The sequence below is a fragment of the Martes martes genome, assembly GCF_963455335.1.
Source record: "Martes martes genome assembly, chromosome: 4".
In the NCBI taxonomy this organism is placed as follows: Eukaryota; Metazoa; Chordata; class Mammalia; order Carnivora; family Mustelidae; genus Martes; species Martes martes.
In genome coordinates this window covers 167,001,156-167,027,250 of record NC_137891.1, presented here as the reverse complement: position 1 = coordinate 167,027,250, position 26,095 = coordinate 167,001,156, and the positions used below count along the sequence as shown (strand labels likewise).

Here is a 26,095-nt window from a genome sequence, read left to right as displayed (position 1 = left end):
TGTAAAGTCCTTTGAAAATTATAAAGTACTGTACAGATATAAGACTTTATTATAATCACTACTATTACCAGCATACTTGGAGTTACTTGGAATCCTACTAGTTTGTACCTGCCACACAGAGCCAAGTACCAGAGGAATTAACCTAATAACTCTGGAACAAAGAAATGAAAAGCTAAAAATACTTTACCCCCTACAAAGCTCATTATCCAAAGTAATCCAATGACAATCTCGCTGTAAAATGTGCTGAAATCTACTGAATTTTCTGCCCCATAAATTCAAAGGGAAATTAAAAACCTCCCTTTACCTGTGATTGGACCATCATCTTCATCAAACTCAATTTTCACCCCCTTTCCGTTTGCTGTGCTAACTCCACAGCCACCTCCACGACAGAGGGAAATGGGCACAACCCCATAGACATAAGCCAGCATAATGGGGACGCCAATACCTGGGGGAGGAGAAGGAAACAAGTCAGCAGGTCACTGCTCTAAATTCTCCTTCCCAGCCTGAGCACAGACAAACCACTTTATAAAGGGCCAAAGACAGAAAGAAGATGGTTATCCTAAAGAGGCAGCTGGGTCTAACAGAATGATGACTGGATTTGGGAATTAGAAAAGGCCTGGATTAGAATCCTGGCTCCAATTTATTAGCTGTATAATCTCATGTATCTTCCCAGGATTGTCAATGATCAAAAGAGAAGGTATGTACAGTGCCCAGCACAGTGAGTATATGCTACTTTCATTGTCCCTCTTCTACTCACTACTGACATGCTAATCCAAGAACCAATCAATACTCAAACATTAAGTAAGTGATTCCTGGGGTTTAGGATCCCCCCAGAATATTAATTCCAAAATCTTACTGCTGTGGAGGCAGAATGACTTAGCTGTTAAGAGCATAGGCTCTGAAGACAGATTGCCTTGATTCATGTTCCAGCTAAGTAACCTTGAGCAAATTATAGCACCTTTCTATTACAACCGTACTGCTATGAGGATTAAATGAATTAATACATGCAAAACATTCAGAACTGCTCCTGGTACATGGAGAGCCTTAATAAATGTTAGTTATAATATTCTTATTCTAAAACAAACCCTCAAGCCTTCCAAAATACGGTGAGGCATTAAACAAATCAAAATAAAAGTAATTTTATTTTGTGGGTTCCCTAGCAAATAGGGAAGGAAGATAAAAGGTGAAAACTAGGCCTTAAAGTAATATTCTTTAATTTAGCACTTTCTCTGAGCCAGAGAGTTCTAAGCACTAATTTAGGACTGAAAGACCCCAAACTCTGACAATTTAGTGTGGCTGATAATCCTAACAATAGTGCCTAAAAGAATTAGCCCTCAAGGTGGGTTTGGCATAAAATGTAGGAGCCTCCAAGGTGAAACATCTGGCCAGCCGGCTAAACTGCTGTAGTCAGAAAGCTGGGTAGGTAGGGGGTATGGTGGAAGAGAGGGCAGGAAGGAGAAGAGTCGCGGTCCAGGCTAGCTTACCCACACTAACTGCAGCAATAACTGGGGATGCAATGACTGACAAAGTCACTCCTCCTGTGATAGCCAAATTCCTCTTATGTTTGGAGGTTTTCCTTCCCTCATACCTACTGTGAATCTAAGAATAAGAAAGAAAATCCAGGTCAGCAGGTTAGGATATCAATTTTTTTGCCAGGGTAGAAAAAGACAAGTGAATATTCTAACTATATTAAAATACATCCCCTACCCACCAAGAGGCTATCTTTCTCAAATTTTAACCTAACTCAGACCTGGGTGACATAAACTAATACAGAAAAAGTTAATCCAAGGAGAGACAAAGTAACTCAGGGTTTTGAGGAAAGTATTTCACCTTTAAGTCACCAAGACAAATGAGGACCAGGATGCTAATAAGAACTTTTAGATCTCTTGGGTTTATGAAAATCCATTTACGAAATTAAGGTTATTTTTATCTAAGAAGTGGCTGGTTTTCAGGAAGCTCTGAAATATAAACTCCTCCCTATTTCCTTCAAAACTACCAACAAACCTGGGGATAGAACACCCACAGAACTCAGCATGTCTTACCTTCCTGCCAACATAAACAGGAATGCCGATGACCATGGCAGGAATGGCAATGCCAGCAATGAGGGAAATCCCCACTGGAGCACCAATCAGTGTTCCCAGCTGCCAGAGAATTTTCTTCTTACGGCTCCATGGCTTCTTGCCCCAGAATGTGCATCCAGAGGGGCTGCAGAGGACACATGCTCAAGTTAGTATCGATATTATAAATGCAGCTGTTGTCACCACAGGGCTTGATAAGAGCGAAAGCCTTCTTTTCCAATAAGAATGATTAACAGTTACAAGAGGTTACAGAAAATGAATATATTACATGAAAGGGAGAAAAAGACAAGGTCCAATTATTAGAGCTCTGGGCCCTTCACTTTTTGTTTGTAAAGCTAGGCTTCCAGGCTTGAAACCTCTTTTCCTTTCTCTGCTGCTGAACTCTGTCCTCCCTAACCCAACAGTGATGCAGCTTTTTTAAAGATTTTATTTATTTGAGGGTGGCTCAGTGGGTTAAGCCTCCGCCTTCAGCTCAGGTCACGATCTCAGGGTCCTGGGATCAAGTCCCGCGTCGGGCTCTCTGCTCACTGGGGAACCTGCCTCCCCCTCCCTATCTCTCTCTGCCTGCCTCTCTGCCTACTTGTGATCCCTCTCTCTCTGTCAAATAATTAAAAAAAAAAAATCTTTAAATAAAAAAAAAATAGTAGCTGTCATGAGGTGCAGCCTGTGAAATTATAATTTAAAAAAATTTTTATTTATTTGACAGAGACATAGCGAGAGAGGGAACACAGGCAGGGGGAGTGGGAGAGGAAGAAGCGGGCTTCCTGCTGAGCAGGGAACCCAATATGGGGCTTCATCCCAAGACCCTGAGATCATGACCTGAGCTAAAGGCAGATGCTTAAAGACTGGAGCCACCCAGGCGTCCCAGATCCAGCTTCCTTGACTGATACATATACTACTTGGGATCCTGCACAACCTACACACTTGACATCTCATTCAAAAGTGCTATGCCCTATCCATATCCAATAGATAGTGTAAACCATGTTCCTGGGGAAGGATATAAAAACACTTTGTCACACCCTTTATGTCAGTTTCATTCTCTTTGAGTTTGGCTACTTTTATACTCCATCCTTCTGCGTTCAACCATTTTTGCTCACTCCCTTTGTCCTGTCTTCTCTACTAGATAGGATAAGCAATTTTGAAAGAAAGGATCATGTCTTACACACCCATGTCCCCGATAATCAGTACAGTGTAAGTAACTCACTGTTTGCTATATTGGAAATGAAAATGTTTCATCCACACAATGTATGTTGTTTGTAAATATTAACTCCTTCAGGACAATATTTTAATATTCACTCTGAATTCTTTGTAAAGTCATTACATGCAAGGAACTGTAAAAGGTAACTCTGACCTTAATAAACTTATGCAGTTTAGCAAAATTGGACATGTATATGAAGTAAAAGTAGTGATGTTTATAATGAAACATTTAAGGAATGCCAATACAAAAGAATGAGGCAGAAAAAGCTGGGGAAGACATCATAGATGAAATGGCATTTGAGTGGCCCCTGAAGGGTAAATAAGAACTGAACAGGTTGAGATAAAAGGGGGCTGCTGGGAGGGTGATGTGATCAGAAAGCATTCTGGGCAAACAGAAGAACATGAACAAGAAAGACAGCCAGAGGAGACAGAGCAAATAGCAAACCCAGGTTACTGGAATATAGCATGTATAAAAACACATGGAAAAAGCTAGAAAAGGACACTAGGGCCAGACTGTGGCAAAGCCATGCTCGGGAAATTGAACTCTATCTGGGAGGTAATAAAAACAGTCCCTGGAATTTGCTGGAACTGAAGAAAAACGTGGTCACAGGAGTGCTTCAGAAGAACTTTTTACAGCTTCCTTATACTGTAATGAGAGGACAGACAACTGTGTCCCTTTGACATCCTTTTCCCCAAATCATTAAAAGAACAAGACAAAAAAGCAATGGACACATTTCCCATCTCACCTGAGGTAATGCAAGTCTGAGATCTCTTTCATACAAAGCCAACAGAATTCACAGCCACACACTGCACAGGTCATATGATTACAGCTTCCATCATTCATCTTGATAATGTAAGCACTGCATCGTGGGCATGGCTTGATGTCATCTGCTAAGGGGGGAAGGAAGATTGGGTAGAAAAATACCCCCAGTTAAACCCAATTTGATTTACTATTCCTAGGAATATATATATATATATATATATATACAAAAAATGAGGAGACAGTCAAGAACTCTTGGCTGAGAATTCCAAATTGTGCAACCCACTTCTGGCTATGTCTATACCTCTGGAATTTTCATAAAACAGATCCTTGTCTCATACTGAGCTGCCTATCCCCAAAACTGGCATCTTACACAGCACTTAAGCCACACTCTGAACAAGACTTCCCTAGAGACAAAGACGGTTCTAAGAAAAATGGAATTCCACTAGCCAATAGGCTGGCAGAACTCAAAGCAGAGTTCTGCAGGAAGAAGAGTCTGCAGCTTGGAATTGGCTTTAAGTTTTGAAAAAGTTTGGCTCAGGAAATTAATTTCTTAGGCTCAGCAAGTATCATTGTGATGTGCTGTTAACACAACCCACAGACCCCTCCCATGATACTTTCAAATTCAAAACCTAAAAATAATTGGGTATGCTATGTAGCACACACCTAGTAATTTTCACAGCAAGCTAGGAACTATCCTATTAAAATGACAATTTAGGAGATTATGCTATGCCAGGAAAAAGTGAATGGTAAAATCTTTCCTACCAGCCTCTCCCAAATGACATCAGTGAAATAAAATACATTTATAAAAGGCAATAAACTCACTGACATTTTTAAATGGGTTTACTCTGACTTGCCAAGGTTCCTCCTTTTAAAGTTAATCATTAATCCATACTAATATTATTTCCTTTCCTTAAATCTGTACCCTACTTCCAAAAGCAGTGATGCACTTAAAGCTAGTAGGATAACAGTAGAGGTTTAATACTAATTGTCTCTCTGTTCACAATGAAAGTTTTGAAAAAATTCTTCGCAAAAGGACCTAATTACTCTCCAACAGGAGACATATTATTAAAAAGGTAGAAACTACAGAATTCAATTTTGTTGCATTCCAATTTTATCAATTTATAGGTTGGAAAATCTACAGTTGTCAAGAGAGAAGCTACATATCAAATATTGAATGTATTACCAAGTATTTTTGCTCTCTGATCCCAGGAATACTTGATTATAGAGTAAAATAATCTCTCCCAGCTTTAGGCTCACATTATGAAATATCAAATAAAGAGAAAAATGAGACAATGCCAACTAATACCTGGTCCAGATTCTTGCCCGTAACTGAGACCTGAAGTGTGCTTGGTCCGTACTCGCAAAGTCTGTGCCCTCTGCTGACGGGCCATATCGCATGTCTGATTTGGATGCCATATTTGCTTGCAGTGGTAGCAGAACTCTGTCTGGCAGCCTTCCCTCTCACAGGTCAGCTTTGGGCAACTGGCACAGCCATAGGCAATAACAGCATAACTGGGTAAGGGAAAAGGAAGAGATATCAGTAAGGTAAGAATGATCGGAACAAGACAGACATTATTCATCAGTTTCAGTGGGGTAATACTGACACTCCTTACCACTACACATGATAAAGAGAAAAGAGTACACATATAACACATAATATAACCACACACAATCATGCTTAACAAACTGTAAAACATATTCCGTGTAAGAAAGTAAATTTCTCGAGATTCTAAAAACAAATCATTGACCTTCTGAAAAATAGGGGAAAATACTAGATTTAGCTGGAATCTAGCATGTATTCCAGTCACAGTTTAAGCTACTTTAAAAGGAGTTTACCACAGCCAAGTTTCACAAGTAACAGGGTACAAAACTATAGCATTTTGACGGTTTGCTACATTTACAGAGATTAGAATTTGGTTACACTAAAGGACAGAAGATTTGTGAAACAGAAGTATGCGAAACTGAAGTATACTTTTTCATTTTTAAGTTCCATAGTGAAGCTGGTCTGAGCACACACAGCCTGAGACAATAGCCACAGACGGATTCAATTCTCCCACTGAAAGCTCATTTTATCTTTCAAATTTCCCCCCCTTTTTTAGCTCAAATCTATATCTTGAAATATTTACTTCCTTGACAGGCTCCAGAATCCAAGAATACCACTCACCCACCTTACTAATTAATACATGATAAGGCTATTATCTCCCTCCCCTTTCTTTTCTCTCCTAACACATACTCTTAGTAAAGATATGCAACTCAGAATCCATCTGCACCAACATCAACTGTTTCTTATAATTCACACTTATTTTCCAAGAATTACTGTCTCACAAAAAATCCAATATATTTACAACAACTAGCCCTTCTGACTAGTTCTAAATATGTCAACTAAGTGTTCAGATTATCCTAACAAGTGAACACTGAAGATTAAAAAAAATTAAAAAGTAATTTAAAGAAACAAATAAGGGAAAATAGTAGCTGTGAAAGTTCAAACAAATTTTTTAAATTTAAAAAAAAAGAAGATTTTATTTATTTATTTATTTGTCAAGGGGGAGAGAGAGAGCACAAGCAGGCAGAGTGGCAGGCTGAGGCAGAGAGAGAAGCAGGCTACCCGCCAAGCCCGAGGCAGGACCCAATCCCAGGACTCTGGGATCATGACCCTAGCCGAAGGCAGCGGCCCAACTGACTGAGCCACCCAGGTGTCCCAAGTGCAAATAATTTTTAAACAGGTCAATGATTGTAGACTTAGGTGTTGCCATTGGGCTTCTTTGTCCCCTATTCCACTTCCTCCTCCAATAGCTAAAGACCTCAAGCAACTTATAAAAAAAGGTTAACAACATTTTCTTGGATTTATTCTACTGTTTGTTTATTGTATATTAGGTATTCATAACAGCAACAAGACTTCTCAGGTTTATTATAGATTCTGCAAATTGATTTGATAATGACACTGAAAATATCAATGACATATCATTTATGTTATATAATACAGTCTGTACTAAAACTCTTCTCAGAAAGAGCAAAGTGAGAATAGGTCAATGTACGAATGCAAATGATTCATATCCTGTAGGAGTTCTGAGCAAATTTACCCAACCTAGCTGCAAAATAGCTACTACAGATAAACAATGTTTCTCCTAAAGAAAGTGACCTGCTTGCTATTTTGTGTTAAATGGGAAAGGTACTGGATGACCTCAGTATCTTACTTAAGTCAACTGCTGATGATACAAATTACATAGACAGTCAGGAAGCCTTGAACATTTCCTGATCTATTCCTACCTCACCTGGTGGGAGTAAATATTTATTAACAGATTTTTTTTTTTTTTAAGAAGAACACTTGACAAGATTGATAATGTCACTTTTGGGTGTGGAATTTGATTCCAAGCAAGTAAAATAATCCCAAATACTCATGAACCTGCAACGATCTATTACCATGACACAGAATTACTCAGGGCACTGAGACTTGGCATTCCTGTTTTTGGGCAGCTGGTCTGGGCTCCTTGCCCCTGACTCATACTGCATGACACTGAGCTAATTTAAATCTCCAAGCCTTAACCTCTATCCCAAAAATGGAGGCATAGGTGTTTGCCACCTTCAAGTGTAACCATATTCTAAACTGCATTTGAGATCTTGCCCTGAAAGGTATGGTATAAAAATATGGCACATTTTAATCCTACTTTTGGCCTTTGCATAATCTACTCCTTCTACCTAGAATGCTCCTTCCTTTCTTCTTGCCCTGACAAATACTTACCCATTTAAGAACCAGCTCAAATGTCATCTTCCCTATAAAATCCACTTAACCTCTTCAGGTAGCTGGTTGCCTACTTTGTGCCTTATGTACAATTACTTTATACTACTTATCACATTATACTGTAATTATCTGTCTATATGTGTGCTTCCCCAACCAGACTAGACTCAAGGAAAAGTATCACCCATATTTTATTTTTTTTCCCCAGTAATTTTTTTTTAAATTTCTTTTCAGCATAACAGTATTCATTGTTTTTTCACCACACCCAGTGCTCCATGCAATCTGTGCCCTCCCTAATACCCACCACCTGGTTCCCCCAACCTCCCACCCCCTGCCCCTTCAAAACCCTCAGGTTGTTTTTCAGAGTCCGTAGTCTCTCATGGTTCACCTCCCCTTCCAATTTCCTCCAACTCCCTTCTCCTCTCCATCTCCCCATGTCCTCCATGTTATTTGTTATGCTCCACAAATAAGTGAAACCATATGATAATTGACTCTCTCTGCTTGACTTATTTCACTCAGCATAATCTCTTCCAGTCCCATCCATGTTGCTACAAAAATTGGGTATTCATCCTTTCTGATGGAGGCATAATACTCCATAGTGTATATCACCCATGTTTTAATCTTCAGGGTCTAGCATACTGATTCATGTTCAAATGAATGATAGAGACCCTCTCTATCTTTTAGTTTTTTTATTTTCCCCGGGCCATTCTAACTCTTCTCCTGGGCCTACCCTAAAGCAATCTTTAAACCTTACTAATGTATCTACTGGTTTACTATGTGCCAGGGACTATAACTTAGACCTCAAATTTTGTCTAAAATTTTAGGAGCAAACTCCTAAATTCTGAATGGGGTACTCTTCCCCAGGTAGTTGAAAAAAATTCATCCTTGAATTTTAGCATCCATGCTGCTAAAAAACCAAAAAACCGAATGTATCATTTTCCTTCCCCTTATGTTTATATAAATTTATTTTGTTAATTTCCTAAGTATTCGGAAATATCGTAATATATGACAGGCTAGACCACAGCATTAACTAACTTCAGCCCTGGAGAAAAAAAAAATCCATTATGAATTTGATTATGCATTCACTGACCCTAGTAGTTACAAATGTATTCCTAAACAATGTTTGAACTTTCTAGCTCCCGGCCACATAACTTCATTCACAAATGGACCCCGAGCAAGTGCAAGGGTAGTAGAAATACAATTGCAAGAGACTAATATCTAGTCTCCCTATTCCCCACTCCAATCCAAGTTCCAACTTCAGAAGGTTATCTATCATTACGTAACTCTTTTACTTAAAATTCTTCAACAAAAAAGAAAAAAAAGTCCTTCAAACCTAAACTTCTATGCATGGCTTAGATAAGTCTATCAACTGGAGTCCAGTCTACCTTTTCAGATTGATCTCTAGTTACTTTCCAGATCATGCTCTCCATATTGTGTATCGAGAGATGGATCCAAACTAGATTCTAGACTTACTACTATATTTTTATACCTCTATGCAACTGCAAGTACAACTGCAACTGCACTTGCTCAAAACACTCTGGATTAAGATGCTTTTTTTCTCTACTTGCATCATTGTTTGCCTGGTATGAATTCCTACTTATATTCTTCAAGGCCCAGATCAAATATTACCCCCTCTGTGAAATCTTTCTTGACACCATCATGTAAAATCTTTTAACTACCCTCTAAGAGCATTTGTGTTTTCTTTAATATGTATTATACTGCATTTATAATCTGTTATCTATATCTATCTATTTAATCTCTTCTAACAAGCCAAACTCCTTGTCAAGAGGACCATGTCTAAGTTCTTTTTGTAATACCCAATATTCACTTAAGGTTCAACACTACTTAATTCTCAAAAGTGTCTACTGAATGATCATCTGTCTGTCCTCTTCTTGCCGTCCACCCTCATTATCTGTTTCTCTTTCAAAAAGTGTGCTGTTGGGACGCCTGGGTGGCTCAGTTGGTTGGGCGGCTGCCTTCGGCTCAGGTCATGATCCCGGCGTCCTGGGATCGAGTCCCGCATTGGGCCCCTTGTTCGGCAGGGAGCCTGCTTCGCCCTCTGCCTCTGCCTGCCACTCTGTCTGCCTGTGCTCTCTCTCTCTCTCTCTCTCTCTAATAAAAAAAAAAAAAAAAAAAATCTTTAAAAAAAAAAAGTGTGCTGTTCATTTTCTTTATCTACCTCATCAAAATTCAACTATCCCATTCTTCTGGGATCTAACTGAAAAATTTTGTTCACAGAATTGTAGAAAAAAGGATGCCTGGGTGACTCAGTTGGTTAAGCATCTGCCTTCAGCTTGGGTCATGATCCCAGGGTCCTGGGATCGAGTCCCACATGGGGCTCCTTGCTCGGCAGGGAGCCTGCTTCTCGATCTGCCTGTTCTGCCTGCAGCTCTCTCTCTCTGACAAATGAATAAATAAATAAATAATCTTTAAAAAAAAAAAAGGGATTGTAGAAAAAGTTGGAATATGGATAACCTAGGCTAAAGAAACTCTCAATCTATTCAGAGCACAAGATTCACTGTTAAATAAGGACACTAACAGAAGCCAGTGTAACTGTACAGACCAACTGTTAAAGGAGTTTAGAAAACTGTAAATAGTCAGGGAAAGTGTCAGTGTAAGATGCCACAGAAAAAACAAAAACATGTTTCCTGTTGATCTAAGTTTGGAAGATTTGAAGATTTACACTGTATATTAGCATTAGCAAAATTTACTATAGTGTATATTAGCATGTTTAAAGCGTCTAAAAAGCTCAGAAATAAATTCTGTTCAATCCAATACTTCCCAAGCTTATTTGATCACAAAATGTTTTCCTTTCCAGGATTACAAAAATATACACTGGAAAATATCAATGTAAGTGGAAAAAAAAATAAGACAAAAAAAGATGGTAGGAGATGGTAGGAGACTGTAAATGGGTTTAAATTATAAGGGTAGATCATATAAATAATCAGTTCTTAAAGACATAAGAAGTCATTTTATAGGCAGGTATGAACAGTTTGAAGCAGGGGAGTGATATAAAATGTTCCACTTTAGAATGATACACTGGCAAATATGGGAAATTGTATGGAGCTGGATGCAGATGGGCAGGTGCAGGGATGGGGATAGAGTGAAGAATTGTGAAATAGAAGGTACAGAGCTAAATTAAGAGATGTCTAGATCAAATATATCTCAATTTTTAAAATGTCATCCCAGAGAGAAAAAGGGAGAGAGAAAGAGGATGTAGGAAGGCTTCAGAGAGGGAAAAAACCTCCTTTTTCACTGACTGAGAAATTTATGTTGCTCAAGGAGCTGTTCCCTCCTAAGTGTGCTAGAGATGAACTGAAGCTTCCTGTTCACAGGATGGTCCAGTCCAGTTGTCCAGGAAGGCCAAAAACTGATACTACCTGTTTGGGTCAGGTAGGAGGGGGGACTGTAGGAGAAAGAGCCAGCAAAGAAAGGCTGGAGTGGTGGACTTGCACAAAGAATTGAGGTCAAGACAGCTTTATCTCCTATTCATCTGCACAAAAGATCTGCCCCTGGACTCCAAGAAATTTGCCTCCTTTCTCATCCCTCATAGAGATTCTGAAAGTGTTTAAAGATTGGTAAGAGGGTACTTAAGAGGAAAACATTATATATTTACATGATGTGAGGGTTACTGAGAAGACTCATGGTTAAGTAGAGACTCTAAGGGGTATCAACCGCACCATTTATTAGCTGTAAGACATTGAAGCCCACACTGTAACCTCTCTGAACTGGTTTCTCCTTTATAAAATAGGTTTACCACCAACATCCACCTGTATGAAACTAAAATTATTCCTGAATGACCTTACAGTCTGAAGATCACAAAGAACTACAAAAATATCAGTTATTTGTATTTTGAGTTAATTTTATCTCATTTGAAAGTACATTTTAAATATATTTGGTGGGGTGCCTGTGTGGCTCAGTGGGTTAAAGCCTCTGCCTTAAGCTCAGGTCATGATCCCAGGGTCGTGGGATCGAGCCCCGCATCAGGCTCTCTGCTTAGCAGGGAGCCTGCTTCCTCCTCTCTCTCTCTGCCTGCCTCTCCGCCTACCTGCCTCTCTGCCTACTTGTGATATCTCTCTCTGTCAAATAAACAAGTAAAATCTTAAAAAAAAAAATAAAAATAAAAAATAAATATATTTGGTAAGGGGTGCCTGGGTGGCTCAGTCATTAAGTGGCTGCCTTTGGCTCAGGTCATGATTCCAGGGTTCTGGGATTGAGCCCTGCTATCAGGCTCCCTGCTCAGCAGGAAGCCTACTTCTCCCACTCCCACTCCCCCTGCTTGTGTTCCCTCTCTCTGTTGAATAAATAAATCTTAAAAATATATATACATATATATACTTGGTAATATTGTACTTAATATTAAACAGTAATGTAAATGTTGCCCCACTGAAATTGGTTCTCTTATTTATGAATAAAATAAGATCATATTCAAGTATGGGGAAAAAAATATTCAAGACCCTGCTTACAAATATTTTGTAAACAAATGATCTTTTAATATATAGTGTTCTCATTATTGTAATCACAGTGAAACTAATGGCCAGAACTCTGTAAGACCACTTACATGCCCCCTTCACCCTGCCAAATACAATTTTTTAAAAAAATATTTTATTTATTTGAGAGAAAGAGAGAGAGGGAGAGGGAGCATGAGCACAGGTAGAGGCAGAGGAAGACGACAACTCCCCACTGAGCAGGGAGCCCCACCCTGTCAAATATATACACATACACACAGAGCGAAGGGAGTTCTTGATAAATTTGGCTGTAAGAACTTCATCTGCGAGTAAAAAAAAAGATGGTCAGGTACAAGAAGAAGAGATAACTAGGGATCACACTTACTGCTCATCCATGATTTTTACCAGACACAGAAGAATAGGACAGTTTGACTAAAACAAAACAATCAAGCTGTTTTTCTCCCAGCATTAAAGAGAGGTGGCAAAACCATTGGCCACATCCCTAAGGAACTCAGATACCTGTCTGGAAAGTGACAGAATTTTAAAGTTACTCCCGATTTACCTAACACCTCCAAATGCAGACCTCAAAACACTTTGCAAACATTAAGCTTCTCAAGTCAGGAAGGGATTAGGCTTATTTCAGATAAGAAAAATAAAGTAGATAAGAGGCTGTTCACAAAAAGTATCAGAAAAGAAACTAGATTTCGGATCCATGGCTCTCTTAAAGTTGTCCTTAGGCCACATTTGACAAAATGATACAAACAGCAGTATCCCCAATAATGCCAACAAGTGCATGCTTTTTAAAAAGAAAAGGTTGAGAGTAAAGACTATTGGCTTTGGTTGGAGTTAAGACCAGTGTTTCAAGCCTGGTTCCACCACCCACTAGCTATATGACCCTGAGCAGTCACTCAATTTATTTAAATTTCAATTTTCTCATCTGTAAAACGAAATCAAATCTATTTTACAATGTTGTAAGGATTAAATTAAATTATGTACACCTGGTACATGGATACTTGGATGCCAGTTTGCTTTCTTTCCACAGACTGCACCTTCTTTAAACCCACTGATAACACATTAAAAAATATATAAAATTTGTATAATGCTTTTAACTAATTAAAAAAACCTCTAGATGATACTAAGCCAATACTTGGCTACAATAAGAAATGGCCTTAATTCTTCATTAACTTTTAGTAATGGTTTACGTTGTCACCACAAAGACGCTAAATTAATTCCTGTCCATGTTTATTGTTGTAAGCAAAGACAGTCATTGACTTTAGAGAAACAAAAACAAAAAGGGAGCTTTTCCAGAAAGATAATCAGCAATGCCACATTTCTCAGCCAAAATTCAAGGAAAGACATCTCAAAAAGGAGTTAATATACTATTCCAAAATTAACCATGCTGTGTTTTAAGTAAATATTCCTTTGGTTCAGAAAATAGACCAATAGTATCTGTAAAACCTATCATATACATTAGCCTCTTAAGGCCAGTGAGATCACCAGGCCACCAGATATAAGAACCTACAAGGTTGTTTCCAACACTTATTAATTGAAAGTGAAAGTGATCTACCCTAGACAAACACCATACCTTTGACCACAACACTTCAAAGTAATTTAGAAACCCCATCTCAGGGAGGTTAAATAACACACCCATCTCTAAACAAGTCTGGCAGAATAGAAAGACAGAAGTTTACTCTTCTTACTCTCCTAGACACTCTTAAAACAGCTTCTTTTGAAAGGGACAAATAGTAGCATCATGGAAATCTTAAAACCGGCTTGGTATACAGGCTACAATTAAAAGCTCTTAACTCCTTTGAAGCATTGGCCCATGCAGCTTTTTTTTTTTTTTTTACTGGCATTACATTCACACACTGCAAGGAGTCCCTAGCATCTTTCTGTACCCAAAACATAACACACAAGAATAAAATGATCTGCCCAAGGTCATAGAACTGGTAAATGGCACAGTCTCTCCCTCCCACCCCCCAACTTCCAGTCACTCAGATAAGCTCTTCCCTGCTGCATGCAGCCATTCATGGGATGTACTGACAGTAACAATTTTTTTTTTTAAGTGGTGGGAGGGTGGTCTTCATTGAGTACTTTAGATAGTAAAATCTGGTGGTATTCTGTCTCTGCACATACTGCATATTCTCTCACTGACTTTAAAAATTCAGGATGCATAGTGCCTTAAAAAGACTGTTGTCAAGAACTCAAGATCAGAGGGGCTCGGTAACACATTTTCTCCTACCGTGTCAGCGTCTGGGCATCCTTCTTCTCAGTGCCCCGTTGCTTCTCTGGACAAAGAAAGGGTCCGTCCACTCCTCACCCTGCCCAAGGCAGCAGTGTAAGAACCACAAGGGGCCTCCCAACAGCTTGGCACAGAAGGCACACAATGGCCAGGGTGCCCCAGAGCTGCCAGTGAGTTGTCCTTCCCCCCTAGTGATATTTCCAGCACCTCCATCCCAACTTTCAGCAGCTGTGGTCAGGAAGAACACACCTTCTCCGGCAATGCTGCTGAAGTCTGACCCTGGCCAAAGGGACACACCCCTCCGAATGCTGTGAGCCCCTCAGAATATTCTCATCCCTTCCTTTGCCAGTTAATCCCCTCCCCGCCCTCATTAAGACATGGCCCCTACCTCTGGACAGAGGGGCGTGCACCCCACCTGAAAGCCTCTCCCTGCCTCCTGACTGGATGGACAGCTCCTTTCCCCTCACCGACGGCTCAGCCCCTACCTCAAGCCCGGGGGTAGGGCGGGTGGCGGGTGCCTTCCCCCGCTCGTCTGGGCGTGCGGACTGTGACCGCTTACCAACCTGCCGCAGCTGCCGCCTTCTCCTCCCTCCCGCAGCTCAGCCCTCACCTCTCCCTCGGTGCTGGGACACACACACGCACACGCTGCCCCGAGGACCGCTTCTCCGGGTCGGCCACCCGCGGGGTGGGGGTCCGGTCCCTCGACTCGGGTCCCCTCCGCCGCAGCCCCTGCCCCGGCGGCCACGCCCCCGCGCTCACCCGCAGTCGGGGGCCGGGCACCAGCGGCAGTCAGGGTCTGAGGCCAGGTAGCGGCGCAGCATGAACTCCTCGTACTTGTGCATGAGCGGCGGGTCGGCGAGCAGCAGGCGGATGTCGTGCGGGTTGAGTCGCTCGCTGCACTCGGGGCAGCTGATGGGCACCCGGCTCTCGCTGATCTCCAGGCGCAGGTAGTGGCGGAGGCAGTCCCGGCACGAGCGGTGCGGACAGCTGAGGAGGCGCGGGGCCCGCTCGGGCGGCAGCCGCACCAGGCAGAGCGGGCACTCCACCTCCTCCGGGCCCGGGCCGCCGCCCTCCGCCGCCTCCTCATCCTCGAACCCGGGCCCGGCCTCCGCCGCGGCCTCCGCCTCCGCCTCGGCGGCCGGCTCGGTGGGCAGCGCCTCGGGCGGCGGGGCCTGGGCCGCGACCGGGACCGGGGCGGGCGGCGGCGGCGGCGCGGCCGGGGGCGGCGGCTCGGCCTGCGGCTTGGCCCGGGCGCGGCGGCCGCGGGCCGAGGCGGAGAAGACACTGTGGAAGGTGAGGCGCCGGCGCCGGCCGCCGCTGCGGCACTTGGGGTCGGGCGCGGCCGCGTGTAGAGATGTAGAGCGCGGCGATTCGGAGTCCTTCTCAGAGCCCATGGCCCCCAGAGGCCGAGGAGCGAGGGGCGCCCAGCGCCGCCACAGCTCCCGCCTCAGCGCCCCCTCAACCGGCGCCGCGACCGCCGCCGCCTCGGCCGCCCTCCCCGAGATAGAAACCGAGTGGCCGCGTCGAAGTGGTTATAAAGCCTCCGCCCCGCGCGCCGCTGCCCACTGCGCAGGCGCTTCGCTGAGACACCTCACAACCCGCACCGCCCCCCTCCCCACGGCGCGGAAGGGGGCGGTGTTGGGCGGGGCCGAGAGGGGTGGGGCCGGGCGTGCTGGGGCGGAGCTCCACCTCCTCCCGGTCATGGGGTTTCAGGGCAGCCATCTTGAGCAGGCACCAACCCAACTGTTTTTCTTGGCGTCCTCTTGGAGTTCCGTCACCCTGACCCTCTTCATCCCCAGGGTGGAGTTTTCGGTTTGCCTTTCCTCGTAGACAGGCTGATTGCCCCTTACAGTAAATGATGCTGAGGTTACTTCATCTGTAAAACATAGGCAAGGATAGATCACATGGTGATTCCCAACTGGTCCACTTTCCAACACTTCTTGTTTAAATTAACAGCATTAGTTAATAAAGAATAGAGTCATTAAGCATCTACAAAGTGAAAGCATTACTAGGTAAGACAGACAGGGTCCTCTATCAGCGAGGGATTTACAAAATAAAGCCCGAATTCCTTAATCTAGCATTCAGTGCTTTCTCTGAACTAATAAACCGTATTGCCAGGCCCACCTCCCACCCTATCCTCCTGTCGGCTAGGTTATTTACAATTTGCGGTTATTTACAATTTGTGGAAGGAGGCCTAGCGCTTTTTTCCCCCTGGAAGTGTCTTCCTTGTGCTCTAGGCAGGCTTCCTGATGGGAGGCAAACATGCGACTACAACAGCAACAGGAACGGTCCGTTAGTGTTGGGTTCAGTTGCACATAACTAAAGAAAAAAAACACTTAATAGAAATTTATTTTCTTCTTTCCCCTCCCTCCCTTTGTCCCTCCCTCCCTCCCTTCCTCTTTCTCTCTCCCTCTCTCTTTCTTTCTTTTTCTTTCTTGATTTTATTTGACAAAAAGAAAGAGAGAGCACAAGCAAGGGGAGTGGATGTGGAGCTCAATCCCAGGACGCTGGGATCATGACCCCAGCCCAAGGCAGATGCTTAACTGACTGAGCCACCCAGGCGCCCAGAGATTTATTTCCCTCTTCACAAAAAAAGGAGGTAGGAAGTCCAGGGCTGCTCTGGTACACTCAGCACTTGGTTTCCAATCTTGAGGTCACCTCATTATGTTCCACCTTTGGAAGCAGTGAGGCGAAAGGGGGGAAAGTGCACCCTCTCTTTTTAAGAGAGGGCCTTGGAAGTCCCACACATCTTTGCTTACATCTCATTGGCCAAGGCATAGTCCCATGGCTATACTGAGAAATGTAGTCTTTTAATTAGACACAAAGTACCCAGCTAAAAATAGGGGCTCTGTGATTAATAGAGAATGGTAGAGTGGATACTGGAAGGTACCAGATGTCTTTCTCATGGGTGGCATGTAAAACCACAAGAATGTTCCCCAGGAATAAGCCCTGAGAAACTTCAAACTTTTGAGGTAAAACATTGAAAGAGGAGATAGCAAGGGAAACTGAGAAGCAGGGGCTGTGAGAGAAGAAACACCAGACAGGTGTGATGTCACAGATGGCAAGATAACATGTTTCCAGGGGGAGTGGTCAGTTGTGACAAAGGCTGCTGAGAAATCAGGAAAGAATAGAGAAGTGACCACTGGATTTGGCAAAACCATAGGAGGGGTAATGTTTCTCCTCAAATAGGGAGGTTTGATACTTGATGGCTAAAACAATTAATTTCTGTATATTGGTCAGAATAGGCTAGGCTTTTTTGAAGTAACAAACACCCCAAATAGCTCAATGGCTTAACATAACGATGGTCTATTTTTTCCTCACTCAGAAAACGCTGGATATGGGTTCAAGGCACTTTCCGAGATACATATCCTCTACTCCACTGGGTAACTTAGAGATCCAGGCTTTCCCATCCTCGCCTCCACAACTTCCACACAAGGCTTTCAGGATTGTCTCAGTAAGGGAAAAATTGTTGGAGGGTTGTGCACTGGCAATTAAATATTCCTGGAAACGGCACTCATTACTTTTGCTCAGACTATTAATTGGAACTTGTCATATGAGCTGAATCTAACTGCAAGCAAGGGAGGCTAGGAATTGTAGGGGGGATCCATGGACTAGTTAGTAAGCAATATTATGAAAGCCACAGTTCCCTGTAGTTATGTTTTACTCTATCCTTAGTGCCAAATGTCCTGATCAGCTGCAGTGCCCCCTTCAAGAAGGTGTGTGCCCGTGGCGGGGACGAAGGGTGGGGGAGAGGGCTGCCTTGTTTCTTGGGTCAGATTGTGTTGAAGGAGATAGGGATCCCCTGATTCCAGGCAGACCCAGATAGCTTTTAGGTGACTCTCCCTGCACAGCTGTCAGAATCCATGCTTGCTGAAAAGCTCAATACACTGAATGTTTGCTTGTCTTGGCCCTGGCACCCAAACAAACTGCCTCAGCTCTAAGCTGCCACCATCCGTGTTTGGCAGAGAGCTGACCTCTCATAAATGCCATTGAACTTTGCAATGGCCCCATTTCTACTGGGTTTTCTTCCCTCTTGGATCCATCACCCTTGAGTTGAGGGACTAAAGCAATTCCTCCCACATTTTTTTTTCTCTGTGTCCCCACTTGGTTGAAACTGAGTAGTGACTCAGGGAGATGGCATGAAAGAAAGAAGGGTTCTTACTCATCTATTCATCCGTTCAGTAAACATTTAGGATACTTTGCGTGAGGCTGTCAGACACAAGGGTCGTGGAGAGCAACACTGTAGCCTGATGACGGTTACAGACAAGAATGCGGGTCATTGGGATACTGGGTGACAAAGACATGTACAAAAAGGAAGGTATGTACAGAGGAAGGCATGGCATGACTTGTGGTGAGGGCTGGCTTTCCAAGGAAGAGCCCTTTGAGCTTGGTCTCTATGGATGAGTAGGAGTTGACATTTGTAAGTAGGGGAAAGGGCAGAGGGAGCCTGGAGGAGCGGCACAGGAGGAGACACAGGATTGGTCTGAGGAAGCGTGGGCAGCGGGGCGTGACAGGAGTAGAGAATGTCTGAAAGGATGTGAGAGAGAAAAGAGAATGGAAAGTTTCTGTGTTAGGACTGCATCAGATGCAAGGAAAAGAAGCCCAGCGTGAACTGGCCTATGCCAAAAAAGGTCATTTTTTGGCTCATGCAACCCTTTGAGACAAGTACTCTAGCAACTGGGCCCAAGGACCAACCCTATCCAGGGAGCCACCTGCCTTCCTGCAACTTTCAACTTTGCTTGTCTGCCTGGCAGCTCTTCCTCCTCCTTCTCCTTCTTCTTTGAATTGTGGTCAAGTGTACATTATATAAAATACCATTGTAACCAATTTTAAGTGTGCAATTCAGTGACATTAAATATATTCACATTGTTTTTGCAACTTCCAGCACCACCATCCATATCCAGAACTTTTTTTAATCTCTCAGATTGAAACCCTGTACCTAGGAAACAATAGCCGTCTCTTCTCCCTACCTCGGTTTTTCAGGCCACTTGCCTCTCCAGGCTGGAACTGTGCCCAACAGCTATCCCCAGCTCACGCCTCCTAGCTTCCTAACCAGAGAGATGAGAAATTCTCTTCCCTTTGTTCCAAATCCTCCAAATCCTTCAGGAGGATTCTGATTGACCAGGCTTGGTCACATGGCCACTCACAGCCTTGACTGGGGGCATGGGGTGCCCAAATTGATAGTCCCCACCTGGACCATATGGTTGGACCAGGGGAGGAGCAATTCTTGTGTTTTCAGAAGAAGGGAGGGGCCAAACATGACCAAGTGAAATATGAACCATTCACCAGAGGTAGGTTGGGGCCAGGTCATTAGAAGCCTTTGAACACCAGGCTAAGGACCTCAGCTTTTATTCTGTTAGGTAGCAGGGCACTGTGGGAACATTTTGATCAAGGAAAGCAATATATACAAGAAGTTGGTCTGCAAAATCTGCTCTTTCTTTATTTGAGGCTCTATTTTTGAGCTTTCTCTTGCCTTTCAAGGTTATTCTGAAAGCTAATTTTAATCAGATATCGCCTGAATACTGACTGGGCCCCAGCTCCTTCCCCTGGCCTCAGAAGTGACCTCTACCTCTTATGACCCCTACTCTTCTGGATCAAGACTGGTGAATGCCACAAGTCCAATGTGGGTCGTCTTCTGTCTCCGGGTTTCCTGGCCTTCCCTTCTCCCTGCCTGCTTCAGTGAATGGCCTCCCCATTCAGCTGGAAGTTCTCCTGCCCCTGGTCTGTCCTCCAACCCTCACATCCAAGTCCAATTTACCTCTAAAGTGCTTATAGAACCTTACCTGGCTACAGGCCTCATTATTTCTCTTGCCTGAACTTTGGCCCCAGCCCCTCAATTGGTCTCTTCTGTGAAGCCACCAGCTCGTGTCAATCCCTTCTACAGTTCCCACTGCCAGTCCCATCTCCTGTCATGCTTCTTAAAATAGAGCTTTTTTTTTTTTTTTTAAGTAATCTCTATACCCAATGTGGGGCTCAAATTCATGAACCTGAGATAAAAAATCACATGCTCTACCAACTGAGCCAGCCAGGTACCCCTTAAAAATATGGACACTTCACAAATTTCCATGTCATTCTTGCATAGAGACCATGCTAATCTTCGCTGTATCGTTCCATTTTTAGTGTAGGTGCCACAGCGAGCACCATTGGGCCTTCTTGATCTAAACATGTTCCAAATTACCAAGTTTTGTCTCCTTTGCAAATGCTGGTCCCTCTGCCTGTTATGCTTTTCCTCTCTCTTCACTTGGTGTAATCTCTTGCATACTTCCAGGCTCATTTCCATGGTCACAGCCACCCTTCCTCCAAATCAGCCCCACCACCCTCTCACCTTTGTGTCTCCCTGGCACAATGGGGATAACTCTAGTGTCACACCTATTACTAGGATGACCACATAATTTATGGTGCAAATGCAGGACACTTCTGAGAATGAAAGGGAATGCTAAGATTAATTGCCCTAGTTCAACAGGTGTCAGCTGGTCTGTTCCAGGCAAAGTAGGAGGCAAGGTCACCCACCTACACCCAGCATTGTTGTAAAACCTGCCACTTAGTGTTTTCATTTATCTCGTTCATATCTCTCACCCCTTTTAGACATTACTGTTATCTCCCATTTTTAAGATGAAAAGTTGGAGCCTCAGAGAGAGAAGAGACTTGTGGTTACACAGCCAGAAGGAGGCAGGGCTGGCCTGGGAAGCCAGATCATTCAAGTCTAAACCCTGGACTCTTCTGACTCTGGAAGTCATTATATGCTACCACACCTGACCCCTCCAATGCAAGTCTTATTGTCTTATTGTCTAGGTTGGTCATGTGTGGGTCCCTCCAGATGAAGGGGGAAGGTAGAAACGGTGTCTGTTCATCTTGTGCACCAGTCCTGCTCAGGGGCTAGTCTAGAAGGCCTCAGTGCATGTTTGTTAACATGCATAGATGATTTCTTTTCTTTTCTTTTTTTTAAGATTTTATTGACAGAGAGATCACAAGTAGGCAGAGAGGCTGTTGGGGGTGGGGGGGTGGAGGAAGGCTCCCTGCTGAGCAGAGAGCCCCACGAGGGGCTTGATCCCAGAACTCCAGGATCATGGATCTCCGGGATCATGTCCTGGGCCGAAGGCAGAGGCTTTAACCCACTGAGCCACTGAGCCATTGAATCACTCAGGCGTCCCGATGATTTCTTGAGGATAAAATTGTGTGTCTCATCTTAAAATCTGTGTCCCCCTCCACACTTAGTACCTAGCACAGAACTAGCCATACATTTATTCATTTAATAAAATTTTACCAAGCACCTACTCTGTGCTGTCCTGTGTTGGTGATACAATGATGAGCAAAGAGACGAGGTCCTTGTTCTCATGGAGCCTACTGTACAAAAAAAATCACAAACGTATCAGCACAAATTGGGATACATGCTAAGAGAAAATACTGGATATTGAGGTTTAAGAAATATTTTGGAGGTAAATTTAATAGGTTTCAGTCATAGATTTGATGGGGGACAGCAAGATGGACATGGCTATCAGGTTTTTGCTTACAACAGAGATGGGGACACAAAGAAGAAACAGTTTGGGGGAGAAACTGGCTCGTTCAGAAGCATGGCGCTTGAGGTGTCTGTGGGATTTCTATTTGAATCTTCCCCACGTCCAGCCTATTAGCTGATTTCCCCAAAGCTGCAAAATCGTGGCAAGTAACAGAAACCTGCCTCAGCCAGTCCTAACAAAGCTGGCCTTCAGGTAGCACAGTAGGAAGAGGGACAGATGGGGAAAGGCAGGAGAGAGGCAGAGAAGGGATGTGTTCACGGAGACGATAATCAGACTTCCCAAGCTGCAGTGAGGACCGCGGCGAGAAGCCAGGAACCTGGCAGCGTTTAACAGGGAAGGGGGAGCGCAGCTCCCGCCCTACCCGGCTCTGCGCTGGGCCCGAGGATCCTCTGCGCGCGGGAACACGGGAGGGGAGGCTCTGTGCCTGGAAACCCGAGCAGCCCGGCAGGATCGGCTGCGGGAAGACCAATCGGACTGAGCCTGGTGGCGGCGCCACGTGACCGGCCTCCTCCCCCCCACCCCCTTCTCCGGCCTTCCAGGGAAGACCGGCATCCCCGCCACCCTGCCGCCCCCGCCCCTCGCGTGCCGCAGCGGCGCGGGGGGAGCAAAGGCGAGGGGCCGGGATTCCGCCGCAGTCTGCTGCAGCACGGGGGTGGGGAAGGGGAGGAGGCGAGCTCTTCGCAGCCGCAGCGCCCGCAGTGTTTCCGTCAAGGTCAAGCGTATCCATTCCTGGGCAACCCAGTCTCTACAATCCCTCCCTTCCATCCTCCGAGCCATTCCCACCGCCGCTGCCACGCGCCTGGCCGCAGCATCTCTGCTCCTTCTGGGCCACTGCCTCAGCCTCTCGCTGGGTTTGCTGCGGGGATGGGGAGGGGGGTGGCCGTGATGGGAGGGTTTCAATACATCCTGCCCGCGAGCTTCTCAGCTTCTTTTGTCATACGCACACCTCTCGCTGTGCCCCTGCTCTGAACCCCGCACTGGCTCCCAGTGTTCCGTAAGAGAGCATTAAGGGCCTTCAGAACCAAGCCCCAGGTTAACCCTTTCCAGCCCCACCGTCCCCTCTCACCAGAGACCCAGTCCCTCCGGATCCTTTGCCCTTCCGGGAACAGTCACCGCTTGCCTGCTTAAGTGACTACTGTTGGTGTATCTTCTGCCTCGGGTGCCCTTTGTGTACCTAGCAAATTCATGGACCCAATCTGATTGCAATAATGCAGTGGAGGGTGGAGACCGGTCCTGAAATGCCCTTTAGCAAAGGTCACAAAGTTGAAAGCCTACAGGGATCAAGCAGGCGAAATAAGGCCAGTGGAGGAGGGCATAAGAAAAACCTGTCTAAAGGGTGGGGATCCTGCTCTCCGTTCAGGGCAACATGCTCCTTGGGGGGAATGTGAGTCCTATGATGCCAGATATTATGAATTTACAAGAAAAGGCACAAATCCAGATTTTCATGTGTCATCTCTCAATTTTTAAATGTTGATTTGATTTAAAAAAAAAAAAATCCCTGTGGACCAGATAGAAACCCTGTAGATCCTCAGCACGTGACTTCCTGTCCTAGCAAAGAGAATGGCTTTCATTGGAAAAATGCTTTGAAAAAATGTTGAAGGTGAAGTTTTGCTCTTGAAGCTCTGAGAGGCAGCTGCTGTGGAGGCAACAAGGAGTGGACTAGGATTTGAATTTGTTCCTAAAATGACATGAGATGTTTTAAGCTACTGAGCGCCAGAGAGAATCTACCAGAAACTGGAGGACTGGGTTTGGGAAATGGGCAGTAACCAAGGGTGGGGAGTATGGTGGAGGCCAGTGGGCAGCCAGCAGCTAGCCAGGGTCACCCACCCACCAGCATCAACCACCATGAATGATTACAAACATTTCTTCCCATCCTTGTGCGGGCTTCCTGAAGGCCCAGGAAGCCCCCTGCAGAGCTTTACTTGTGGGGGTGGGGTGGGTGGGTGAGGGGGAGATAGGAGGGGAAGTCAACCCCACCCCCACCCCCAACCTCTCAGGCTTCACACAGTGGGATAATGCTCCCAATGGAAATTTGAGAGCTCCTTAGGAAGAGAGAATTAGAGATGGTAGCCAAATTTTGGCAACTGTCCCAAGGCTGAGGGTCTGGTGACAACAGGGAAGGAAAGTCTGAGGCCATCTTGGGAACCAGGTTACTCTTAGTTCACCCTGAAGTTTTTTGTAGCTATGATGTGATCCCCTTCTCTGTCTCCCATCCCTGGAAACGTTAAAAAAAAGTCTCCGATACTCACCGAGGCTGCCTTGACTGGGGTGTTTGTAGAACTAGTAGAAGGGGCCAAGTTTTACATCTGTTTTGGTATAGTGTTGACCAAAGACAGTACGGGCTGAAGCCAGAGCTGGATCAGGAGAAATCAAATCACACAAGAATTTGCAGTAATCTTGGAGAGGGCTTTGCAGTGGTTAACTAGGGCTTATCCTGTGAAGACCTCAAGGGGTCAGGAGGACCTTGGCTGACATCTCACTGACAATAACGAAGAACCAGCTACCATTGACTGAGTGCTTACTTGTGCCAGACACTAGGCTACATAAATACATTACCTCTTTTCTCCCTGCAATGATTGCATGAGAGAGTCATACTCTCTCCTACGAGACTATCATTATAGTTCCCATTTTACAGATGAAGAAATTAAGGCCCAGAGAAGTGAAGGGACTTGCCCAAAGCCACAGGGATAGAAAAGTGGACCGACCTGCTCTCCAGCCAATTGCCACCCCCGCCCCACCCGCGAAAGTAATTGTCATCGTGTCTGCACTCATCAAGCACACAATGGGTGCTGAGTACATGTTAAATCTATTCATCTAAGGAAGGCCAAAAGCAGTGCCCTTGACTGTCAGATCTCTATGCCCTTGGGCAAGTCATACACCCTCTCTAGGCCTAGGTTCCATCTGTGGAATGGGAATTATAATATGGACTATTATATTATTTTATAATATTATATTATAATATGGACTATTATTGTGGGATTTACATGAGACCAAGTCATAGAATCTCTGTAACTTGCCATACATCCAGTGGCTGTTGTTGCTGCTAAAGATGAGGACAGTGGGGAATGAGGAAGGAACAGGGAAGGAAACCACGATCTGGAAGTACCAGCACTGTATCAGCTCAGACGGGAAATTCTCAGGAGGCCCTGCCAGTTTGCAGTTTCTAAGACTACTGTGTCTTTATTCGTTCATCATTCCTGGAACATTTACTGTGTGCCAATGCTTGATCTCATTTCATTAAAAACTCTGTTTCAGTGCGCTCCCAGCTCAGGTGGCCATCCTGAGGACAAGGCCATCTCACCTGCAGACACAGGCCACGTGTGAGTCCAGGGAGCTGGTTCCGGCCCTGGCAGTGGGTGGCAGCGAGCACGACTGCTGGCCTGGCCGCAGAGTGTGCGCCATTGGGGCTCCCAGGGGCCCTGAGGCTGAGTCTTTCGTGCAGCAGGTGTACCAGCCAGCCCTTCCTCACCATCTGTGATGACACCAAGCCTGCAGCAGCGACGGTACCATCTACAGGACTGCCTACCGCCGCAGCCCTGGGCCAGCCTCTGCTCTGCCTGCTGGCCTGGCGGGAAGAGGACTAGCAGGCTCCCCAGGGCTGGTGGAGTGGCAATATGCCAGCAACCCTCCCGGGATGGAGGAAGCTATGTCCAGCCAGGCCTCTGTCGCCACTCTGCAGGATGGCAGGGCGACATCTGCCAGACAGGCGTGGACAAATGCAGTGCTGGAGGGGGCACCTGTCCCCTGCACTGTGTCAGCACCACGGCTAGTTACCGGTGCCAGAAAGGGCACAGCCCATTTGCAGATGGTGTGCTCTGCCTGTCCGAGTCAAGGACTCCCAGGGAAGCCCCGAGCCCCACGACAGGAATGGACAGTGCGGTAGAGGAAGAGATGCGGAGTCTTCGGTCCAGAATGGATGTGCTGGAGGAGAAGGGGCAGCTGGTGCTGCCCCACTGCACAGCTGGGCCTCGAGGGCCTGGGAGCACAGGCTGCCTGACCCCAGCAGACTCCCCAGTCACGCCTTCCGGCAGCCGGACCGCATCGGCTCTCTGCGAGAGCGATCTCCTTCCTGGAGGAGCAGCTGGGCTTCTGTTCCTGCAAGAAGGAGCTGTGA

At 45.0% G+C, this 26,095-nt stretch overlaps 1 protein-coding gene and 1 pseudogene across 7 annotated transcripts in view; one reads left to right on the top strand and one right to left on the bottom strand.

Annotated features, from left to right (window-relative positions):
* RNF19B (ring finger protein 19B) overlaps positions 1-15,953 on the bottom strand; it is a 23,519-nt gene extending 7,566 nt beyond the window's left edge. For 5 of the 6 annotated variants that reach the window (XM_080800358.1, XM_080800361.1, XM_080800362.1 and 2 more), the window contains exons 1-6: positions 15,224-15,953; positions 5,345-5,550; positions 4,022-4,166; positions 2,043-2,205; positions 1,485-1,599; positions 305-445 (exon numbers count right to left, since the gene is read on the bottom strand). In XM_080800358.1, coding sequence (XP_080656484.1) covers positions 305-445; positions 1,485-1,599; positions 2,043-2,205; positions 4,022-4,166; positions 5,345-5,550; positions 15,224-15,858 — 1,405 coding nt within the window. In that variant the 5' untranslated portion in view covers positions 15,859-15,953. The remainder of the gene's footprint in view (positions 1-304; positions 446-1,484; positions 1,600-2,042; positions 2,206-4,021; positions 4,167-5,344; positions 5,551-15,223) is intronic. The other variant, XM_080800359.1, reaches the window with a different exon arrangement.
* Positions 15,857-26,095, top strand: LOC308341725 (epidermal growth factor-like protein 7; annotated as a pseudogene). The gene is made up of 3 exons: positions 15,857-16,121; positions 22,521-22,700; positions 25,248-26,095. The product of its transcript is annotated as an epidermal growth factor-like protein 7 (transcript).